Below are 17,119 nucleotides of genomic sequence, written 5' to 3'. Positions count from 1 at the left end.
AGCCGTGTGCTCAAAAGGCCACTTAAAGAGGACATTCACAGATGAAAACAAGCCCGTGGCCAGGCTGAAATCTTCCACTGAGTCTGAAGCAGAGCTGATCGGTAAGCGTTGCAGGGCAGAGTCCCCCAGGGACACCCTGCCTTGCTTCTCTGCAAGGTTCACAGTTCTCCTTTTGCCTGTTTCTGGAGCAAACAGAGCCAGGCCTGCCTGGATTTCCTCTTACAGCGCTGCGGTTCAGGACTACGTCAGCTTTCAGTTGCAGTCCTCTTAAAGAGATGGGTCTGATTAAACACACTGAGCGATGCTGGTGGCACTGCCTTGTCTTTCTTGGGAAGAACTTGGTATCCTGGCCAGCTGGCACAGTTCTGGGCTACTGTGCACCACAGCAGCGTGCAGGGGAGAAGGGCAGCCCTTCCTCTGGCCAGGATTTCCTTTCCCTCTTGGATGTTGTCCGGTGGGAAGAGTGTGGCTATGCACATGATAAACCTGCACAAAGTTGACAGCTACCCAAGCATGTGGACCTCAGTCACCTTCCCCTCACTCCTCAGGCAGCACATGCCCGTTGTGGATATGTGGAGCAAAAGCAGATCTGCAGAGCTGCTGGGATTGGGGTAGAGACGTGGTGGTGGCTTGGCACCCTGCTGCTGCTGCTCCTGTCCCCAGCTGTGGAGAGACTGCTCTCTGCTCTGCTCTGCAGAGATTTTCATGCAACCTCCAAATACCAACATGTTCCTGCCATTGCAACTGCCTCTTCCCAGCTCTGGTTCCCTGTAACTTTGTCTGAGGTTCCCACTTTCCTCAAGAAATAAGACTCTCCAGCAAGAATGAGATTGTGCTGGAATGCCTGATCGCTGCCGTTACCAGCTATGCCTGAGCTCCCTGAACTCTCCTCCCGCCCCGAAGGCTTCCATGGTCTGGTTTAAACTGGGCTGACTTAGCTGGTGAGGTGATGGCTGTGGGAGTGCAGGTGTCCTGGGGTTCCAGACAGACACACAGGTCTTATTATCCTCCTCTCTGAGCTTTGAATACTGGGTGAGAATTTGTAGATTCAGCACAAAGTATTGTTTTTAGGGCTGAAGCTGTGCTGGGACACGCAGGGAGTTATGACACATCCCAGGGCGCCTCCTGTGTCCAAGGGTGGTCTGGGGGGTGGCTCTGAGCCTGCCTGTGATGCAGAAACTCCTCCGACCCCACAGCAGCCCACCGGTGAGCACCTCGGGTGCAGCACGGACCTCCTCCCTGCTCACCCTGCAGAACCGTACGGCGCGGGAGGCTGTGGAACCGCTGCCAAGCGGGGCTGTCCCACCAGCTCCACAGGGAGCGTGTGCCCGACCGATAGCACGTCTGCAAAGGTCAGGAGATAAGATTTGGGCTGGGAGGTTGGGAGCTTTTTCTCCTGAAACTGAACTGCATGAAGACAAGGTGAAGGTACGTGGTGCACGCAATCACCTCCAGGCAGAAGACCAGCTGCCACCGGAGCAGGGGCTGACTGCCCGGCTGATGCCTTTCTTGCATTCTGGAGTACTGATGTGCATGGGTGTTGCAAGGAATTTTGTAGGAAAAGGAGTGGTGGGTGTGCACGGGCACAGGTGGAAGCAGCAGGGGCTGTAGTTTAAAAGTGAAAGGTGCAAGGGTGGGATGCGGCCCCGGCTGGCTGCTGGCACATGTCAGCTCTTGTCACTGTGGAGGGGGTGGCCCGTGGCTGCAGCGGCGGTGGGGACCCCTTTCTTCTGCTGGTGCCCAGGCTGGCAGATGCCAGGAGCGCAGCCTGAGGTCTCTCTGCCAGGGACGGCTGGCATGCTCTGTCTGGGGACCCAGCCCTGGCAGAGGTGAGGGTGCCGGGAAGTTCTCTCAGGACACAAAAGGAGTGAAATCCAATTACGCATCGTACGCGCGCCCGTGCAAACACCCCCACGGAAACACACGTTGCGCTGAACCTCGGCAGCCTCTGGTGTGCGTCTCCCTGTGCTGTCGCTGCCGAGTTCCATCCTCTCCGGAGCCTCCCGCTGTGCTTCACAGCCCTCCCCATCCCCGGGGGGGGGCAGCTCCAACCCTCCCTGTCATTTCCTCAGCGTGTGGCACAGCCGATGTGGCCAAGGGGGCACCCACTGGGTGTATCTTTAAAAGCACGCCTGGCTCGGAGCCCTGACCCGCCTCTGGGCTCAGCGTCACCATCTCTTCCTCCTCTGCACAGCTGAGTTTCTTTTTCCGCGGTTCCTTTCCCCGTGTCGCCCTGATCTTGGCGCAGGCAGGATGGCGTCGCAGAAGCTGGAGGAGACGCTGGTGTGTTCCATCTGCCTGGAGCTGTTCAGGGTGCCTGTCACCTTGCCCTGTGGGCACAACTTCTGCAAGCGTTGCATCAACGACCATTGGCACAAGCAAGAGCAGGTGCCCACTGAGGCCAAGAAGGGCTACGTGTGCCCCGAGTGCCGCAGGGGCTTCGAGCGGCGCCCGCAGCTGGAGAAGAACGTCACCCTGTGCAGCGTGGTGGAGCTGGCACGGGAGGGTGAGGTGCGGGTCCCAGGCAGCGAGAGGGGCGAGGTGGCCTGTGGTGAGCTTTGCCCGCAGCACGGGCGCCTGCTGGAGCTCTACTGCGAGGACGAGCGGCGATGCATCTGCTGCGTCTGCACCATCCGGCAGTGCCAGTGGCACCGGAGGGTGCTCTTCGAGGAGGAGCGCTCTAAAAAGGAGGTGGGGATGATGGGTGGCAGAACCGGGGTGGTGGTGGGGGTGTAGGGGGAGATGCAGCAGCTCGGGCACGGCACGACATAGAATCAGAATCGTAGAATGGTTTGGGTTGGAAGGGACCTCAAAGATCATCTAGTTCCAGCCCCCATGCTGTGGGGATGTGATGTGCCTCCATATGCCGAGCTGTGCCCGGCCTCAGCTGAACAGGGGGCTGGCACGGACTCTGGCTGGAGAGATGCCACCAGCACCCAGTGGCTCCCTGAGAAAGTGGTGGCTGTGGGGAGCAGCAGAGCTGGGTAAATCCAGCAGCACCAGGTGAACGGTGCCACGTGTGTTTGTGACCCCCTTGTCCTCATTTCAGCTGGGATAGAGTTAATTTTCTTCCAAGTAGCTGGCACGGTGCTGCGTTTGGGATTTAGGGTGAGAATAGTGCCACACCACACTGATGGTTTTGTTGTGCTAAGTAATGCCTGTGCCAAGTCAGGGGCTTTTCAGCTTCCCGTGCTCTGCCAGCGAGGAAGTGCACAAGAAGCTGGGAGGGAGCAGAGCCAGGACAGCTGCTCCAAACTGGCCAAAGGGATGTTTCATACCATATGGCGTCATGCTCAGTATATAAACTGGGGGACAGTTGTCCAGGGGGTGGGATCGCTGTTCGGGGACGAGCTGGGCATCGGGCAGTGGGTGGTGAGCAACCGCACTGTGCATTACTTGCCTTGTATATTCTAGTTTTATTTTTTTCTCTTCCTTTGCTGTCCTATTAAAGTGTCTTTATCTCAACTCAACAAGTTTTTTCCAACTCTCTTCCCCATCCCACTGTGGGGGAAGGAGCGAGTGAGCAGCTGCGTGGTGTTTAGTTGCTGGTTGGGGTTAAACCATGGCACCCCCTGATCCAGAGGAAATGGCTAATGAAGGGGTGAAAGGCAGCACAGGGTTTCACTTCTCCGTGACCCTGGACACAGCCTCTCCCCTTCCCAAGCCTGCTCCTTCCCTGCAAGCCTCATCCTGCGGCCCTGTGCGGGCGCCCGGGGCTGGGTGGGCAGCAGCGTGCAGTACTGCGGGATGTTGGTGGTCCCTTTGCAGGCACTTCTGAAGGAGTCCCTGGAAAAAGCCGAGGAGGAATCGGAGAGGATCGAGCGGGCGATACAGGAGCTGGAGGAGCAAACACGCAGCATCAAGGTAACGTTGCGGCCATCTCCGTGCCGGGCGTGTGGGTGGGAGCGTGCTGGCTCTCACGGCTCTTCCCTGCCCAGGACTCCTCCGAGGGGCTCAAATCAGTGATTCTGAGCAAATTCACCCTCCTGCGGGAAGCCCTGGAGGATTTCCAGTGGCGGACGGTGGCCAGGATTGAGCAAGAGCAGTTGGCAGCGCTGGAGCGCGTAGGGGAGGACTGGAGCCTCCTGAAGGACCGGCTGGATGTGCTGGGCCAGCACAGGGAGAGGGCTCAGCGCCTGCTCACCTGCACTGACCACAGGACCTTCCTCCAGGTACCGTCCCGGCCCCGCACCCTTTTGGTGAAGGCAGAGACATGGTCCACCCCTTCCCCAGGGGGGATGGGCGCATCCTCAGCCCAGCTACGGGGTGTGCTGGGGCTGCGGGGAAGAGCTGCTTTCGAGGGGATCCCTGAAAAGTTTGGGAGGTGATGCAGGATCGGAGCCGATGGTGTTGCCCACAGGGCCATGGGAAGCATCTCCCACCCCCAAACCTCTCAGCAAGGCTCTTCCACCACAAGCAAGATATGAGATCTTGTGCTGCAGCTCCTCTGCTCCCTGCAGCCTCACGGTCACCCTGCGGCTGTCCCCTGTCCTGTGCTCCAGCCACAGCTCACGGCGGACATTTTAGGGATGGCCCCGTCACCCACTGGGGAGATGGGACATGTATGGATGGGATTCAGAGCTGCCGATCCTCCCCAGGCCACTGCATGGGTGTCTGTGTGTCTGTCTGCAGGAGTTCCCCCTGCTCCCCTCTCCAGAGAGCCCAGAGGTGCTGCTCCCTGGGGAGTTTGATGTGGCCGGTGTGATGAAGCCCATCACTGAGATCCTCACCAACATCTCCAGGCTCCTGCTGGAGAACCCGCCCGGCTCTGTGGCTCCCAAAGCCCCTGATCCCATTGGACAAGGTAACAACCCTTCTGCTCAAAGGGCTCCAAGTCATCCTGAACCACAGCCTGGCCTGTGTCACTGTGCTTGGGACACAGCTGCCAGGGGCAGGGGGTTGGGATGGGGACATGGATCTACCATTCAGCAGATGGGCGTCAATGGTGTGGAATGAGCTGGGTGGCTTCCCTGTGGCCCCTCCTTGCTGGCAATGCCAAGCTGCGGTAGCACGTGCCCGCTCTCAGGCTTGGATACGATGGAATTCCTCCTCCTCCCATCGAAGCCAGGAAGGGACAAGTTTTTGGGTGGCATCACTCAACATGCCTGTCCTCGTCCTCCACAGGTCCGGTGCATCCCCAGGAGACGGTGATGAAGGTGGTGGCCCCTCTCCCCGAGTGTGAGCTCCGAGCTGAGCTTCTGAAGGGTGAGGAGCACAGGGCGGGTCTGGAGGGACAGCACCCCACCAGGGCACCCAGCAGGCAGAGGTTTTGCCAAGCCGAGCTCTTCCCTGGGAGGAGGGTGGCGTGGTTGCAGTGACAGGGGCTCCTTCCCTGCCTCTTCCAACCCTTCTCCCTGAATGTGGAGAATGGTGTTGCAGGGCCGGGGTGAATGGGCTGGGGGACACTGCGTGGCTGGAAAGGGGTTCGTCAGGAGCATTAGCGGCACTGGGGAACACTTTTCTGTGGAAACTGGGGCTGCCAGTGCTTGGCACTGGGTCGGTTGCTGCCCCAGACCTTGCTCCGTCTCCATCCTCTCCTTTTCACCCGCCTTGGGCATCTCGCCCGGGCAGGAGCGACGTGCCTGTTCCCAACGACCCATATTTAGACACAGCGCTTTCCCGCAGGCGGGCAGACAACGTCAGCAGCCAGCGAGCCAGCACCCACAGGGATGTGCCATGGGCTGCCCCAGCTGCCTCGTATGGCACAGCACCAGTGCAGACCCTCTGCCCGCGGACCCCCTGCCCACAGACCGCCTGCCTGCAGACCCCCTGCCTGCAGTCGTTACTCTCTATCCAGGGATCTGACCCCAGCACTCCCAGTCCTTCATGTCTCCTTCTCTCCCTGGGCCCATCCCACTCCAGTTCCTTAGGGATTTCCTTAACGCTCCTTTTCTCATCTCCTCCCTGCTGGGAAGAGTGTTGGGTGACGTTTAGGGCATGTTTGCAGTGTCGCTCTTGCCAGGGAGGCAATGGATGCCTATGGGAGCTGTAAGGGTTCCTTCCATCAGGCTGCACAAAACATTCTCAGGGTTATTAATAGGAAGAAAACTGTGATTTATGGGCAGCAGGCAGGAGCCCCTCCACGCGGGCTGTGAGCTGGGCTGCGTGAGGCATCGCGTTTTGGTGCTTCCACGGCTCTTTCTGGGTGGTTTCCATTCCTTCTGGCAGGCGAGCGGGCAGGTATCCCACCTCACCCGCTCCTCCTCCCCTCCAAACGTGCTCCAACTTATTCCCTTCTGTTCTGGGAGCCAGCCCTACGCAGCTTAAACTGCGTCACTGTTGGGGGGGCTCATGCCAAGGACATGAAGGTCCGATGAAGCATTTCAACCCCATCCATGCCATTGCTCTTCCCAGACCACCGCAACCTGACCTTCGATCCCGAGACGGCCAACAAGTACCTGGAGCTGTTGAAAGGTAACCGGAAAGCCAAGCACGGTACTGGCACCGTCTGTGAGCAGCAGGACGGGGGCCCCCGCTTCGAGCCCTGGCAGGTGCTGTGCACGCAGGGCTACGGCCACGGCCGCCACTACTGGGAGGTGAAGATCTCCAGCCACTCCGTCATCCTGGGGGTGACCTACCGCAGCCTCCCCCGGCAGCGGCAGCAGGGCCACAAGTTCACCATCGGGCTGGATGGGGGCTCGTGGGGGCTGCAGGTGCGGGAGGATTGCTACCTGGGCTGGCACCAGGGCCGGGCGGAGAAAATCCAGGAGCGGCTGTATAAGAACCTGGGGGTCAGCCTGGATTACGGCAAGGGGCTCCTCTCCTTCTACGGCCTCGGGCAGACGACGCGGCTCATCCATTCCTTCCACAATGTCTTCACCGAGCCCCTCTACCCCGTCTTTTGGCTGTGCGAGGGGCGAGCGGTGACGCTGTGCCAGAGGGACTGAGCCGGAGCCGCCGCGCTGCTCCGCTAGGATGTGCAAATTACCTTGTCTGATTTATATACGCAAATGCCACGCTGGTGACACGAGTTAGGGCAGGGGAAAGGGTGCGGGGCTGAGGGCTGAGCCCTCGCGGAGCGCAGGGACGCATGCGGGTGCCCGTCCATGCAGACTGGGCGAGGGAAGGGGAGAGGGAGGGGGGAAAAAAGTAGATTTTTTTCCTCTCCCTCCCATCCCGGCCAAACCTCCCAAGCCTGGAGGAGATTTGGGGTGAAGGGGACCCTGGAGGGGAGTGCTGCAGCCACGGGTGCTGTGGAGCAACGTGGAGGGAGCCCTGTGCTCCCCCAGCCCCACAGATAGGCAGGTCCTGCTCCCCCAGCCCCTCCCGGTCCCCTCTTGCCACTCTCAGATGTGGCAGAGCAACTTTTTGGGGTGCCATCCTGCTGTTGCTCTTTGTACGAAGCTGCTTTCCCCAATAAAGCTTTATTTTCCTACTGGTTTGACCTCAGTGCTGGTGGGAGCTGTGGGACCAAGCGGCACTGGGGGTGGGTGAGCTGGGTGGCCCTGCTCCCGCACCCATCCCTGCAGGGCCCCATCCTGCCCCTCCATGTCCTCACGAGGCTGGCAGCGGGGACCAGCCAGCGGCAGAAATGGAAGGTGTTTTATTTACAGTAACGCTGCAATAAGGAAACCTGGTTTCCTACAGCTCTGCCCCAAGGTTGATCCGGCACAGAAGAAAATCCGAAGCTTTGATTGAAGCTTTTCCAAGGGCAAGACTGCGGATCTGGCATCTTCCCCTGGCTCCCGCGGGGATGCTGGTGAGAGCTAACGGGGTGAAACTGGGCACTGGGTTCAAAGGTGCTGGGGATGTGCAGGCGAACATGCAGGGAATGAATCACATCAGCTTGTTTCCTTTGGAGAAAAAAGACTTAAAAGGATCAATTCCTTTCTTCGGGGACAGATGTGATTTGTTTTGCTGTGCTTCCTCCTTCCCTCCACACCTCCCTGCTCCCCTCAGCCCTGTCCTTGGGTGGGACCTTGGGCCAGCGGGGACCTGGAAACTTACCCAAGCTAAAAAATTGTCTGTGTACCCTGCACAGGAGGCATCTGCAGATCCCACGTTACCAGGCAGATCCTCATATCAAAAGCAATTTGGTGTCTCCCCAGCCCCATCCCTGCCTGGTGCCTGCCAGCTCCGGCTGAGCCCTGGAAGAAGAGGGAAGAGGGACTGGGCCAGGACCTGGGCACCACAGCCCGTTTTGCCCATGGGAATGGCTGACATGGGTTCATGGGCTCAAGGGCTGGCAGGAAAACACCTGCACCGAGGTACTGGGGGGCTCAGGGACCCTCCATGTGGCCCCAGGATGGGGAGCAGCTCCTGGGGGGCAGTTGGGTGGCAACACGTTTAGAGGCAGTGGATCCCGGGGGGGGCAGGGAATGCTCAGGGGGGTCAGCAGACCCCTGGGAGGGGGATTGGCATAGGCTGACAACGTCTTCCCTGGGCGGGAGATTTGGGGGCAGCAGAACCCCGGGGGGGTCCAGATCCCAGTGGGGCCGATCCTTTAGGAGGCAGTAGACCCTGGGTGGGAGACAGTGCATCCTCAGCAGGGTGGCATTGCCCCGGGGGGGCAGGTCTCCCAGAAGGCAGCAGATGCCCGGGAGAGAGACCAGATGCCCGACGGGGAGAGCAGCTTTCTGGACTGAGACCACCCCCAGGGAGGGAGGTGACGGGGATCAGGTCCCGGGGGGTGTTGGGGGGGGTCAGACCCCCGGGAGGCAGCAGAACCCCAGCAACAGGGGGAAGCGGAGCCCCAGGGTGGCGGCAGCAGCAGCTCCGGGCGCGGGGAGGCGGAGCGGGCGGGCGGGCGGGGCGCGGCGGCCGCCCGCCTCCCGCCGGGGCGGGGGCCGGGGCCGGGGCCGGGGCCGGGGCGGGCAGCGGGGTCGGCTGGTCGGGTCGCTCAGGGATGGAGACCGCGCCCGGGAGCGCCCCGCCGTCCTCCGCCGCGGCGTTGCGGCTGGCGCTGGCGGCTCCGGGGCTGCCCGACGGCCCCTTCGGCTGCCCCATCTGCCTCGACCTCCTGAAGGACCCGGTGACGGTGCCGTGCGGGCACAACTTCTGCCAGGGCTGCCTGGGGGCGCTCCGCCAGCGGCCGGGCCCCCCCGACGGCAGCGGCGGGGCGGGCGGGGCCGCCCGCTGCCCGCTTTGCCAGGAGCCCGTCCCCGCAGCCTTGCGGCTCCGCAAGAACCGCGCCCTCTGCGAGGTGCTGCCGCTGCTGGCGGCCGCCGCCGCCGCCTCCGCCGGTTCGTCCCCCCCGTCCCCAGCCACCGAGTCCCCGATGGCACCGGGAGCCGAGGAAGAGGATGCGGCGGGGGAGGAAGGAGCGGCGGTGCTGTGCGACGTGTGCCCGGCGGGGTCGCGGGCGGCGGCGGCGCGGTCGTGCCTGGTCTGCCTGGCCTCCTTCTGCGGAGCCCACCTGGAGCCCCACCGCCGCGCCCCCGCCTTCCGCGCCCACCGCCTGGTAGCCCCGCTGCGGCGGCTGGAGGAGGGGCTCTGCCCCCGCCACCTCCAGCCCCTCGACGGCTTCTGCCGCGCCGAGCAAACCTGCGTCTGCGCCCGCTGCCGCGCCCACGAGCATCGCGCCCACGACGTGGTGCCCCTCGAGCAGGAGCGCGAGCACAAGGAGGTGCGTGGGGCGGGGGAGATTGGGGGTGCGTGGGGGTCCCCAGGTGGGGATCGCCCCGGCGGGCGCTGTGCTGGTGGGATGCGCTGGGTGGGATGGGCGCTGCACCCGTATCCTCACGTGGGACCTAACCCTGGTGTGGGGGTGTCCGTGTGGGGCGCGGTGCCAGCGGGTGTCCTGGGTGGGGTGAGGTGCAGCACCTCTGGGAGGGGTTCGTGTGGCACCCACATGCCCATGGGGGACCTATCCCTGCGTGGGTGGTGTGCGGGTGGCACTGGTGGACGCCCTGTGCCAGGTGGGTGCTGCAGCCCTGTCTCCACATGGGACCCCACCCCGGCATGAGGAGACAGGGTGCTGTGCGATCAGGGCACCCTGTGGGGTGGGCACAGGCATTAGGGGCAGACCTACTGCCAGCCAGCCCGTGAGGTTTGGTTCCACTGCAGGGCTGAACTCACAATCCCCATGGGTGTAGGGCTGGGGGCGAGGGCACCTGGGACACCCCGTCTTGGCCGCCCCCATGGTCACAGGGCACCCGTCTTCTCCGTCTCGTTCCCATAACTTCATCAAGGCGGTTTTTCTCCCCGCGCTGGCAACCTGCCCGGCTGCCGCTCCCGCTCCACCAGCCCTTTGTGTCCTGGCGTTTTGGCAGCCGGGTTTTTTCCGTCACTCCTGTTCCCAGATTCCCAAATGCGGTTGAGTCACCTTCCAAATTCCTACCCACGAGCCTCCCCAGGAGCCGGGGCTCCCAGCCCAGTGCAGTGCTGCCTTCCTGGGCACTGCTGCCTCGAGTGCGTGGGGCCTCTGCGAGGCTCCCTGTGTGATGGCATCCTGGTGTTGGCACAGGGCATTTGGGGACCTTGTGGGGGTTTCATTTTTCCAGGGGAGGGCCTGGGGGCTGTGGACACGCTGGCAGGGAGGACAGCAGCACCCTGAGCCACCTCCCGCTCCCTCATGGGTTCTTAGGACTGCGGGAAAACCCTTTTGCCGGCGTTATTAGTCATCTGGAGCCTTAAAATAGAAGGCGCGTGTGATCCCAGCCCCGAGGAGCTGTTGGGCCCTGGCAGGCGCTGCTCGATGTCGCCTGCACGGCCTCTGCGCTGCCCTCTGCCACCGCCCGCGCGCTGTGGGTGGGAAGGATGGACGGGAGAGTGCCTGTGTCCCCTCGCCGGGCACCAGGAGCTGGGCCAGGGCCGAGCATCAGGCGGGGAGCTGCCTGGATTGGGGAGTGCAGTGCCCTCCTGGCTCCCCAGGGACCCGTCCTCGTGACGGGCAATGGCTGGCGCTAACAATAGCGTGTCAGGAAACGCCGCCATTGGACGATGCTTCCTTTGCAGCCGCGCAGCACGCCGTGCTCCCGAGCTGCTTTGCTTTGCTCCCAACGACAAATGCCCAGGAGACTCAGCGCTGCGTTTCCGAGTGCTCTGGGTCTGCCTGTCAGCTTCCGCACCCATCCCAGGCGGATTTTCCCCAGCTTTGGGATACACACTAAGAGCACGGGGCTCAGCTGTGCTTGCTGCAATCACTGCCCGATAGTTTTATTTTCAAATTCCTATTTTATTTGGTTTCCGCTGGGAGCAGGGTGTGGAGCATGGAGCTGGGCATGGCTCTGTGCAGCCCGGCTGCTCCTTTAGTTTTCCAACCGGGTGAGAAGGGATTTTTGCAGGTTGGATGTTGCAGGGGAGGAAAACAGGCAAACAACTCGTGATTCCCCTTGTACCCTTCACCCAAAGGTCACCCCGATGGCAAGGTCACCATCAGAGATGGGGCTGTGGGCTGAATTTAGGGAGAGGCTGGATTCCCCTGCGCCTCCCTGCTGCCGGGATTGGGATGCACAGCTCAGCATTTGTCCTTTGCTTCCCCAGACCCAACAAGCCAAATTCCTCAGTGCTGCGGAGAATGAGCTGGAGGAGCTGGCAGTCACCATCGCGCAGGCCAAGAAGATGGTGGAGCTCATTAAGGTGACTCTGCGAAGGCTTCGCTCCATTAGCGCAGCGCTGCTGGGCTGGCGAGCAGAGGCGAAGAGGCCGTGAGGTTTTGGGGCACGTGGGGTGTAGAGGTGATGCTCACAGGGGAGCAAGTGCTCCGTAAATGGTGGTGACCCTGGAGAGGATCCCTGAGGGTTCTTGCTCCTTGTCTCTGCTCACCCTCACGGCATCTCTGGTTGCTTTTGTTTGCAACCTGGAAGGAGGAACAGGGCAAGGACCATACCAGGGCGTCCGCTGGCTCTTGCGCCTTCTCTGCCCAGGCTCACAGGGGTTTTGGTCCCCTTTGGCCCTGGTGCAAACACGTCTCTTCACCACCTGGGGACATGAGACGTGGTGGAGCAGTAAGCAGCTGTGCCCGACCAGGTCTCTTGACGCCTGGGTTGTAACGTGCTCTGAGCTCTCGGGTGAAGGGGGTTACGGGGTGTCAGGGGGACTCTGCAGAGCTGAGAACTGGGTGCTGGGCAGGGGACAAGGGCGCTTGCCCCTACCCTCGTGTGCAGGAGGTGACCCCAACCCCTCTCTCCCTGCGCCCAGGGTGCCGCCACGAAGGAGAGGGAAAGAGTGGAGAAGCTCTTTGCAGAAGCCTCCGAGGTGCTGGCGACCTTCCACAAGGAGGTGGCCGCTTTCATCGAGGACGGGGAGCGCTCCATGCTGGGGGAGGCCGAGGCCGATCTCCGCTGGAAGGAGGAGAGGCGAGCCAAGCTGGCCCAGTGCAAGCAAAACCTGGAGAACGTCCCCAGCACCGACACCATCTACTTCCTCCAGGTGCCCGGGTGGGATGGGGCGAGGAGAAGGAGCCGATGACGTTGTCTTTTGGGGTTTTGTCCCGTTTCCCATGGTGGGTGCCAGGAGCCCTGGGACATGAGGGCTGCAGAGTCCCACTTCTGTTGGCACAGTCTTCTCCCCTCCCCACTACTGGGGACACCGGGCAGCCAGGACCTTCTCCTCCATCACCTCTACCTCAATTCTGGCCATGACTCAGGAGAAGCTGATGTGCTGCCCAGGATGGGTACCTGGGCGTGGGGGGCAGAGAGCGAGAGGTTGGGGCGCCCCACTGTCCCCCATCCAGCAACCCCACCTCCGCAGCAGCCCAGCAAGAGGGAACCTTTTAGGGAGGAGATGCTGCCCCATGCGAGGTGGGCATGGTCTGGGTCCAGGTTTGAAAGGGAGTGAAGAGAAGGCACCAGGAACGCGTGGCTGGGAAAGCACGCTCCTCCCTTACGCTGGGCTGTCTTTGGGCCAAGTCCTACGCGCTGCCAGTTCCCAAATCCTCTGGGGCAGGGTGGGGTTGTGGAACACGAGACAACTTCAGCTTGTTTGAAACCTCCTGAAACTCTGCCTTTTTGGCTCAGGAATTTCAGGCCTTAAAAGTAGCCATGGAAGAAAACTTCTCCCCGGCTCTGAGCTTCCAGAATGACCTCAACTTCACCAACTGCACCCAAGCCGTGGGTGCCGTGAAGGACATGCTGTCCGCTGCCTGCAAAAACCAGTGGGACCACTTGCAGGGGAAAGGAATGGATGGGCTGTGTTTCCAGAAGACGGAGGAAGGTTTGTGTCCACCCAGCCCCTCTGCCCGGCGCTCACCCCGTCCCCCTCCATCCTTCCTGCGTAGGTGGGAGATGCCTGCGAGGCTCGATGGCTTCAGCAAGCACTGGCCCCTGTCCCACCAGCCCTGGAAGCTGCCGGCGCGGTCGCACTGCACGTTGCACAATCCCTGTCTGGGCTTACGCCTCGTCCTTGAGGTTTTATGAATTTTTCCACGGAGACCGGAGGCTGGAGAGGCAACAAACAGCCTGGGAGCTAGGCAGGGCTCTGTGGGAGGGGGCAAGTGGCCAAAGTGGCCTCCCGTGAAAGGGGACTCTTTCTTCGCAGGATAGACCGTTCTCTTCATGGGTCTCCCAAACCTGCCAGGGTTCAAAAGCCACCGTGGCAGCTTTCTCCCGCGCTCTCTCGTTTAGCCTGAGTTCTCTCCTCTCTCTCATGTTCTTGGATGCCCATGGGAATTGCAGCCTGTTCCTTGCCCCGCCTTCCCACCTCCCTGAGATGGCAGAGGTGGCATCCGTCCTTTCTCGTGTCCGAGCTGGCAGGGATGTGCAGGGGGAGCTGGGGATGCCGGCTGGCACTTGGGGGCCGCAGCACCTGGGTACCATCGGGGCATCGGGCGGGGGCGATGCTCAGTAACACCCTTCTTTGTAGCTTCGGTTTCTTGGCTGCTGGCAAACCCTTCTGTCCCTGTCTCTGCAGCCTTGGCCGAGTCCCGATTTCCAGAGAAGTCAAACAATCCCGCCTGCCTGGAGAGCCGTGATTACTTCCTGAAATGTAAGTGAGGGACTGTTGCTTTGACAGTTGTTGCTAAGGTCCATCTTCCCTTTCCTCTCTCCCACCGGCTCCTTCCCGCATGCCCGGCCAGCGCTGGTCCCGCGCCGACGGCTGGCAGGAGCTGCCGCCACCGGAGGAAATATTGCTCAGCCAACAAGGAAGGCTCCTGGCTTTCCTGACAACGGCCCTCATCTGTTTAGGTGACTTTTTTTTTCCCCTTGTCTCTGGCTCTGCCGGACCAGCTGCCAGGAGGACTGCGGGCGTACCGTGCAATTTCTGCTGCCTTCCAGCCCTTGACGAATTGGATCTTCCGTTAAATTAGATCAGAGTTTGTGTGTCTGCCCTGTTTGCTGCAGAGCAGCAGCCTGGCGAGGGTCAGCTCCACCAGCAGCGAGTGGAGTGGAGGGATAATTCAGCGGCTGAGCAGAGACAGCGTGGTGGAAGGGGTGGAGGCTGGAGGGTGCAGGGCTGGGCTTGGGCTCCAGCACCCCGCGCATCCCTCCCTGGCTGTACAGGGCACGTGGGGCTACCCACTGAGATATCCACAGGGGACAAGATCTGCCTCGGCAGCACCGTGCATCCCGCTGGGAGCTGCGCAGCGAAGCCCAGGCTCAAGTGGAGTGTGCTGTGCCCATGCCATAGGGTTTGGACATGCCATGGGTCCAGACCTGCAGTGCAAACGGCAGCGATACGTGTCCAGGGCTGTTCCTGCTGGATATCCCCTCCGTTCGGGATCCAGTGGTGGTTCTCTCGTGGCCCCACACGCTGGGGCTGCCTCTGCTTCCCTGGCAGCTGAGGTTTGTAGCTGTGACGTGCCTGGCCCTTCTCCTGCCTTCTTGGGGTCCCTCCCTGCTGTGTTTGCCTGGGATTGCCTGAAACCCGCTTTTATAGGGGATGTTCCTACTACCACTCTGTCATGTGGATTCTCCAATGTCTGGTATCATGGTTGAGCTCATCAAGCAGCCCCTCTGTTCTCTGCTCTGCCCGGTTACCTGTATTCATCCTGCTTATCACCTCTTTCAACCCCTTATCCTCATTGGCTGAAATTGGCCGTGGCATTTGAGAGCAAGGGGACAGGGTGATGATGGTGGAAGTCAGAAAGGATTGTGCTAATCGCCAAAGGCTGGAGCAGGGGATCAGTGTGAGGTGGGCTGGGGGGATTTCCTCCCGTTTCCCTCCTCATCCTCATGTCTCCTTCTTGCCCCACACAGTTGCCTTCATCATTGACCTGGACAGTGACACGGCTGACAAGTTCATCCAGCTGTTTGGCACCAAAGGGGCCAAGCGGGTGCTGTGCCCCATCCCCTACCCGGAGAGCCCGACCCGCTTCATCAACTGTGAGCAGGTGCTGGGTGTGAACCTCATGAACCGGGGCAACTACTACTGGGAGGTGGAGCTCATCGACGGCTGGGTCAGCATCGGCGTCATTGCTGAGGACTTCGACCCTCAGGAGTCCTACAACCGCGGGCGCCTGGGGCGGAACGAGAAGTCCTGCTGCCTGCAGTGGAACGGACAGAACTACGTGGCCTGGTTTGGTGGCTTTGAGTCTGTCATCCAGCAGCCGTTTTTCCACACAATTGGGGTCTTCCTGGAGTATTCGGAGAAGGCTCTGACATTCTACGGAGTCAAGGACTCCAAGATGACCTGCCTGCAGCAGCTCAAGGTCTCTCATTTCACCAAGGGTCAGTTAGACCCCTTCCAGAACAAGATCAACCACCAATTCGCCTCTCTTTTCTTGTGCAAGCTGAAACCAGCCTTCTTCCTGGAGAGCGTCGATGCCCACCTGCAGATTGGGCCGCTGAAGAAAGATTGCGTTTCGGTGCTAAAGCGTAGGTAACCGCCCGGAGAGCCGGAGCACGGGAAGACCCCAAAAAAGTCTCTCCTGCGGCGTATCGCTGCTGTCGCGGCTTCTGTTTGGTAGCGTTGTATTTCTCTGTGGCAGTCCTCCTTCCTCGCTCCGGGCCGTCGGTGACCCGGGGCTGGCCGAAGGCGTCGGGCGGGCAGAGCCACAGGCTGGGAGCCAGGAAGGAGCTGGATCCAAGTGCTGGCTCCGCCGCTGGGCTGCTGAGTGAACTCGGGTGAGTCTCTGTGCTCTTCCCTGCCCCTCGGCTTCCCTTGGATGTCGGGGACCATGATCCAGCCTTTCTTGGTAAAGCACGTTGCTCAGGAGAAGTGCCGTGTAGATTCGGAGCTGTATTTGGCCACCTGCCGGGCTGCCCGGTCCCTCTCCTTACTGTCTGCTTGCACCGCCCTGGCGACCTGTGCGGATGCTCTGCTTTGTGCCTCGTCTCCGTCTCTGTTGCTGCTGCTGCTTTTGGAAGCGCTGGCTCATCCACGCCTTCCGTGTGCTCCTTACAAAGTGCCTTTGGAGTCGCAAACCCAGCACGGACCGGGCGAAGCCCCAAAGTGGACATGGTCGCCTGCCCGGTGCCGGTGTCACCGTTGCGCCGTGGCGTGGGTGAGTGAGCAGGGTGCTGCGGGGCGGGTGGCATGCGGAGGAGCCCAGCTGGGTGCGGGGGTGATGCCCCGCAGGGCTGACCCCCCGTTAGTGCCGCAAACGTGAAACAAGGAGCTGTGCCCTCCCTCGCGCTGCGGCCAGTGGGTGTTTTGAACACGGTCTGTGGCCGGGCTCGTTTGGGAAAAGCTGTGGTCAGAGCCCCGTGGCCGTGCGGCTGTTCCCCACTGCAGCCAAAAATCCCAGCTGGGAGCAGGGAGAAACTCCCTGCCGAGAAGCAGCAGCACCGTTCCTGCCTTTGAGATGGGGAAGTGAGCAGCACAAAATCTGCTTTTAGTAAACACGCTCCTCAGGAACTGCTTACAGAAGCTTTACAGCCAAATTTCCCCCACATTTTTGATGATCCTGCTATTTTAGGGGATTTTCATACTGTTAAACTCCCAACTCTTCAAGTACCCTGGGCACACGTGAGCTGTGAACGTTCCCCTTAGCTTAGAGAGTTTTCTAAGTGACAAAGAGGTGCCGTGAATATGTCCCAGGGCGGATGGTCTGTTTTAGGGACAGCGGTGAGTGCATCGATAAAAGGTGCGGCATCGGTCAGTTATTAAATGACACTTTAGACTCTGGCAATAAGTAACAATTAACAAAAAATACTCTCAAGCCAGTGTCCCCTCTGAGAAAGGTGGAAACTTGAGGCTGGGAGCCAAAAATGCCAGTTCACGTGTCCTAAAGGAGTTTTTTCCAGAAGAAAAATACAGAAATTCCGCCTGTAAGGGCGGCACAGTGGAGCCCCTGTCT

At 60.9% G+C, this 17,119-nt stretch overlaps 2 protein-coding genes across 2 annotated transcripts; both read left to right on the top strand.

The window, feature by feature from the left end:
- The first annotated feature begins 2,204 nt into the window (after positions 1-2,204).
- On the top strand, positions 2,205-7,349 carry TRIM65 (tripartite motif containing 65). Its single transcript, XM_009980754.2, has 6 exons — positions 2,205-2,691; positions 3,769-3,864; positions 3,939-4,172; positions 4,633-4,804; positions 5,125-5,205; positions 6,355-7,349. The coding sequence occupies exons 1-6, from the start codon at positions 2,254-2,256 to the stop codon at positions 6,885-6,887; spliced, it is 1,554 nt and encodes a 517-aa protein (XP_009979056.2). The 5' UTR covers positions 2,205-2,253; the 3' UTR covers positions 6,888-7,349.
- Positions 7,350-8,845: 1,496 nt separating this feature from the next.
- TRIM47 (tripartite motif containing 47) lies at positions 8,846-15,940 on the top strand. The gene is made up of 6 exons (XM_086624051.1): positions 8,846-9,565; positions 11,425-11,520; positions 12,082-12,312; positions 12,900-13,095; positions 13,792-13,866; positions 15,078-15,940. The coding sequence occupies exons 1-6, from the start codon at positions 8,846-8,848 to the stop codon at positions 15,701-15,703; spliced, it is 1,944 nt and encodes a 647-aa protein (XP_086480177.1). The 3' UTR covers positions 15,704-15,940.
- The last annotated feature ends 1,179 nt before the right edge of the window (positions 15,941-17,119 follow it).

The sequence above is a fragment of the Tauraco erythrolophus genome, chromosome 20 (assembly GCF_009769465.1).
Source record: "Tauraco erythrolophus isolate bTauEry1 chromosome 20, bTauEry1.pri, whole genome shotgun sequence".
Taxonomy (NCBI): domain Eukaryota; kingdom Metazoa; phylum Chordata; class Aves; order Musophagiformes; family Musophagidae; genus Tauraco; species Tauraco erythrolophus.
Note: the sequence above shows the minus strand (reverse complement) of the source record. Positions and strands in the feature narration are given on the sequence as shown.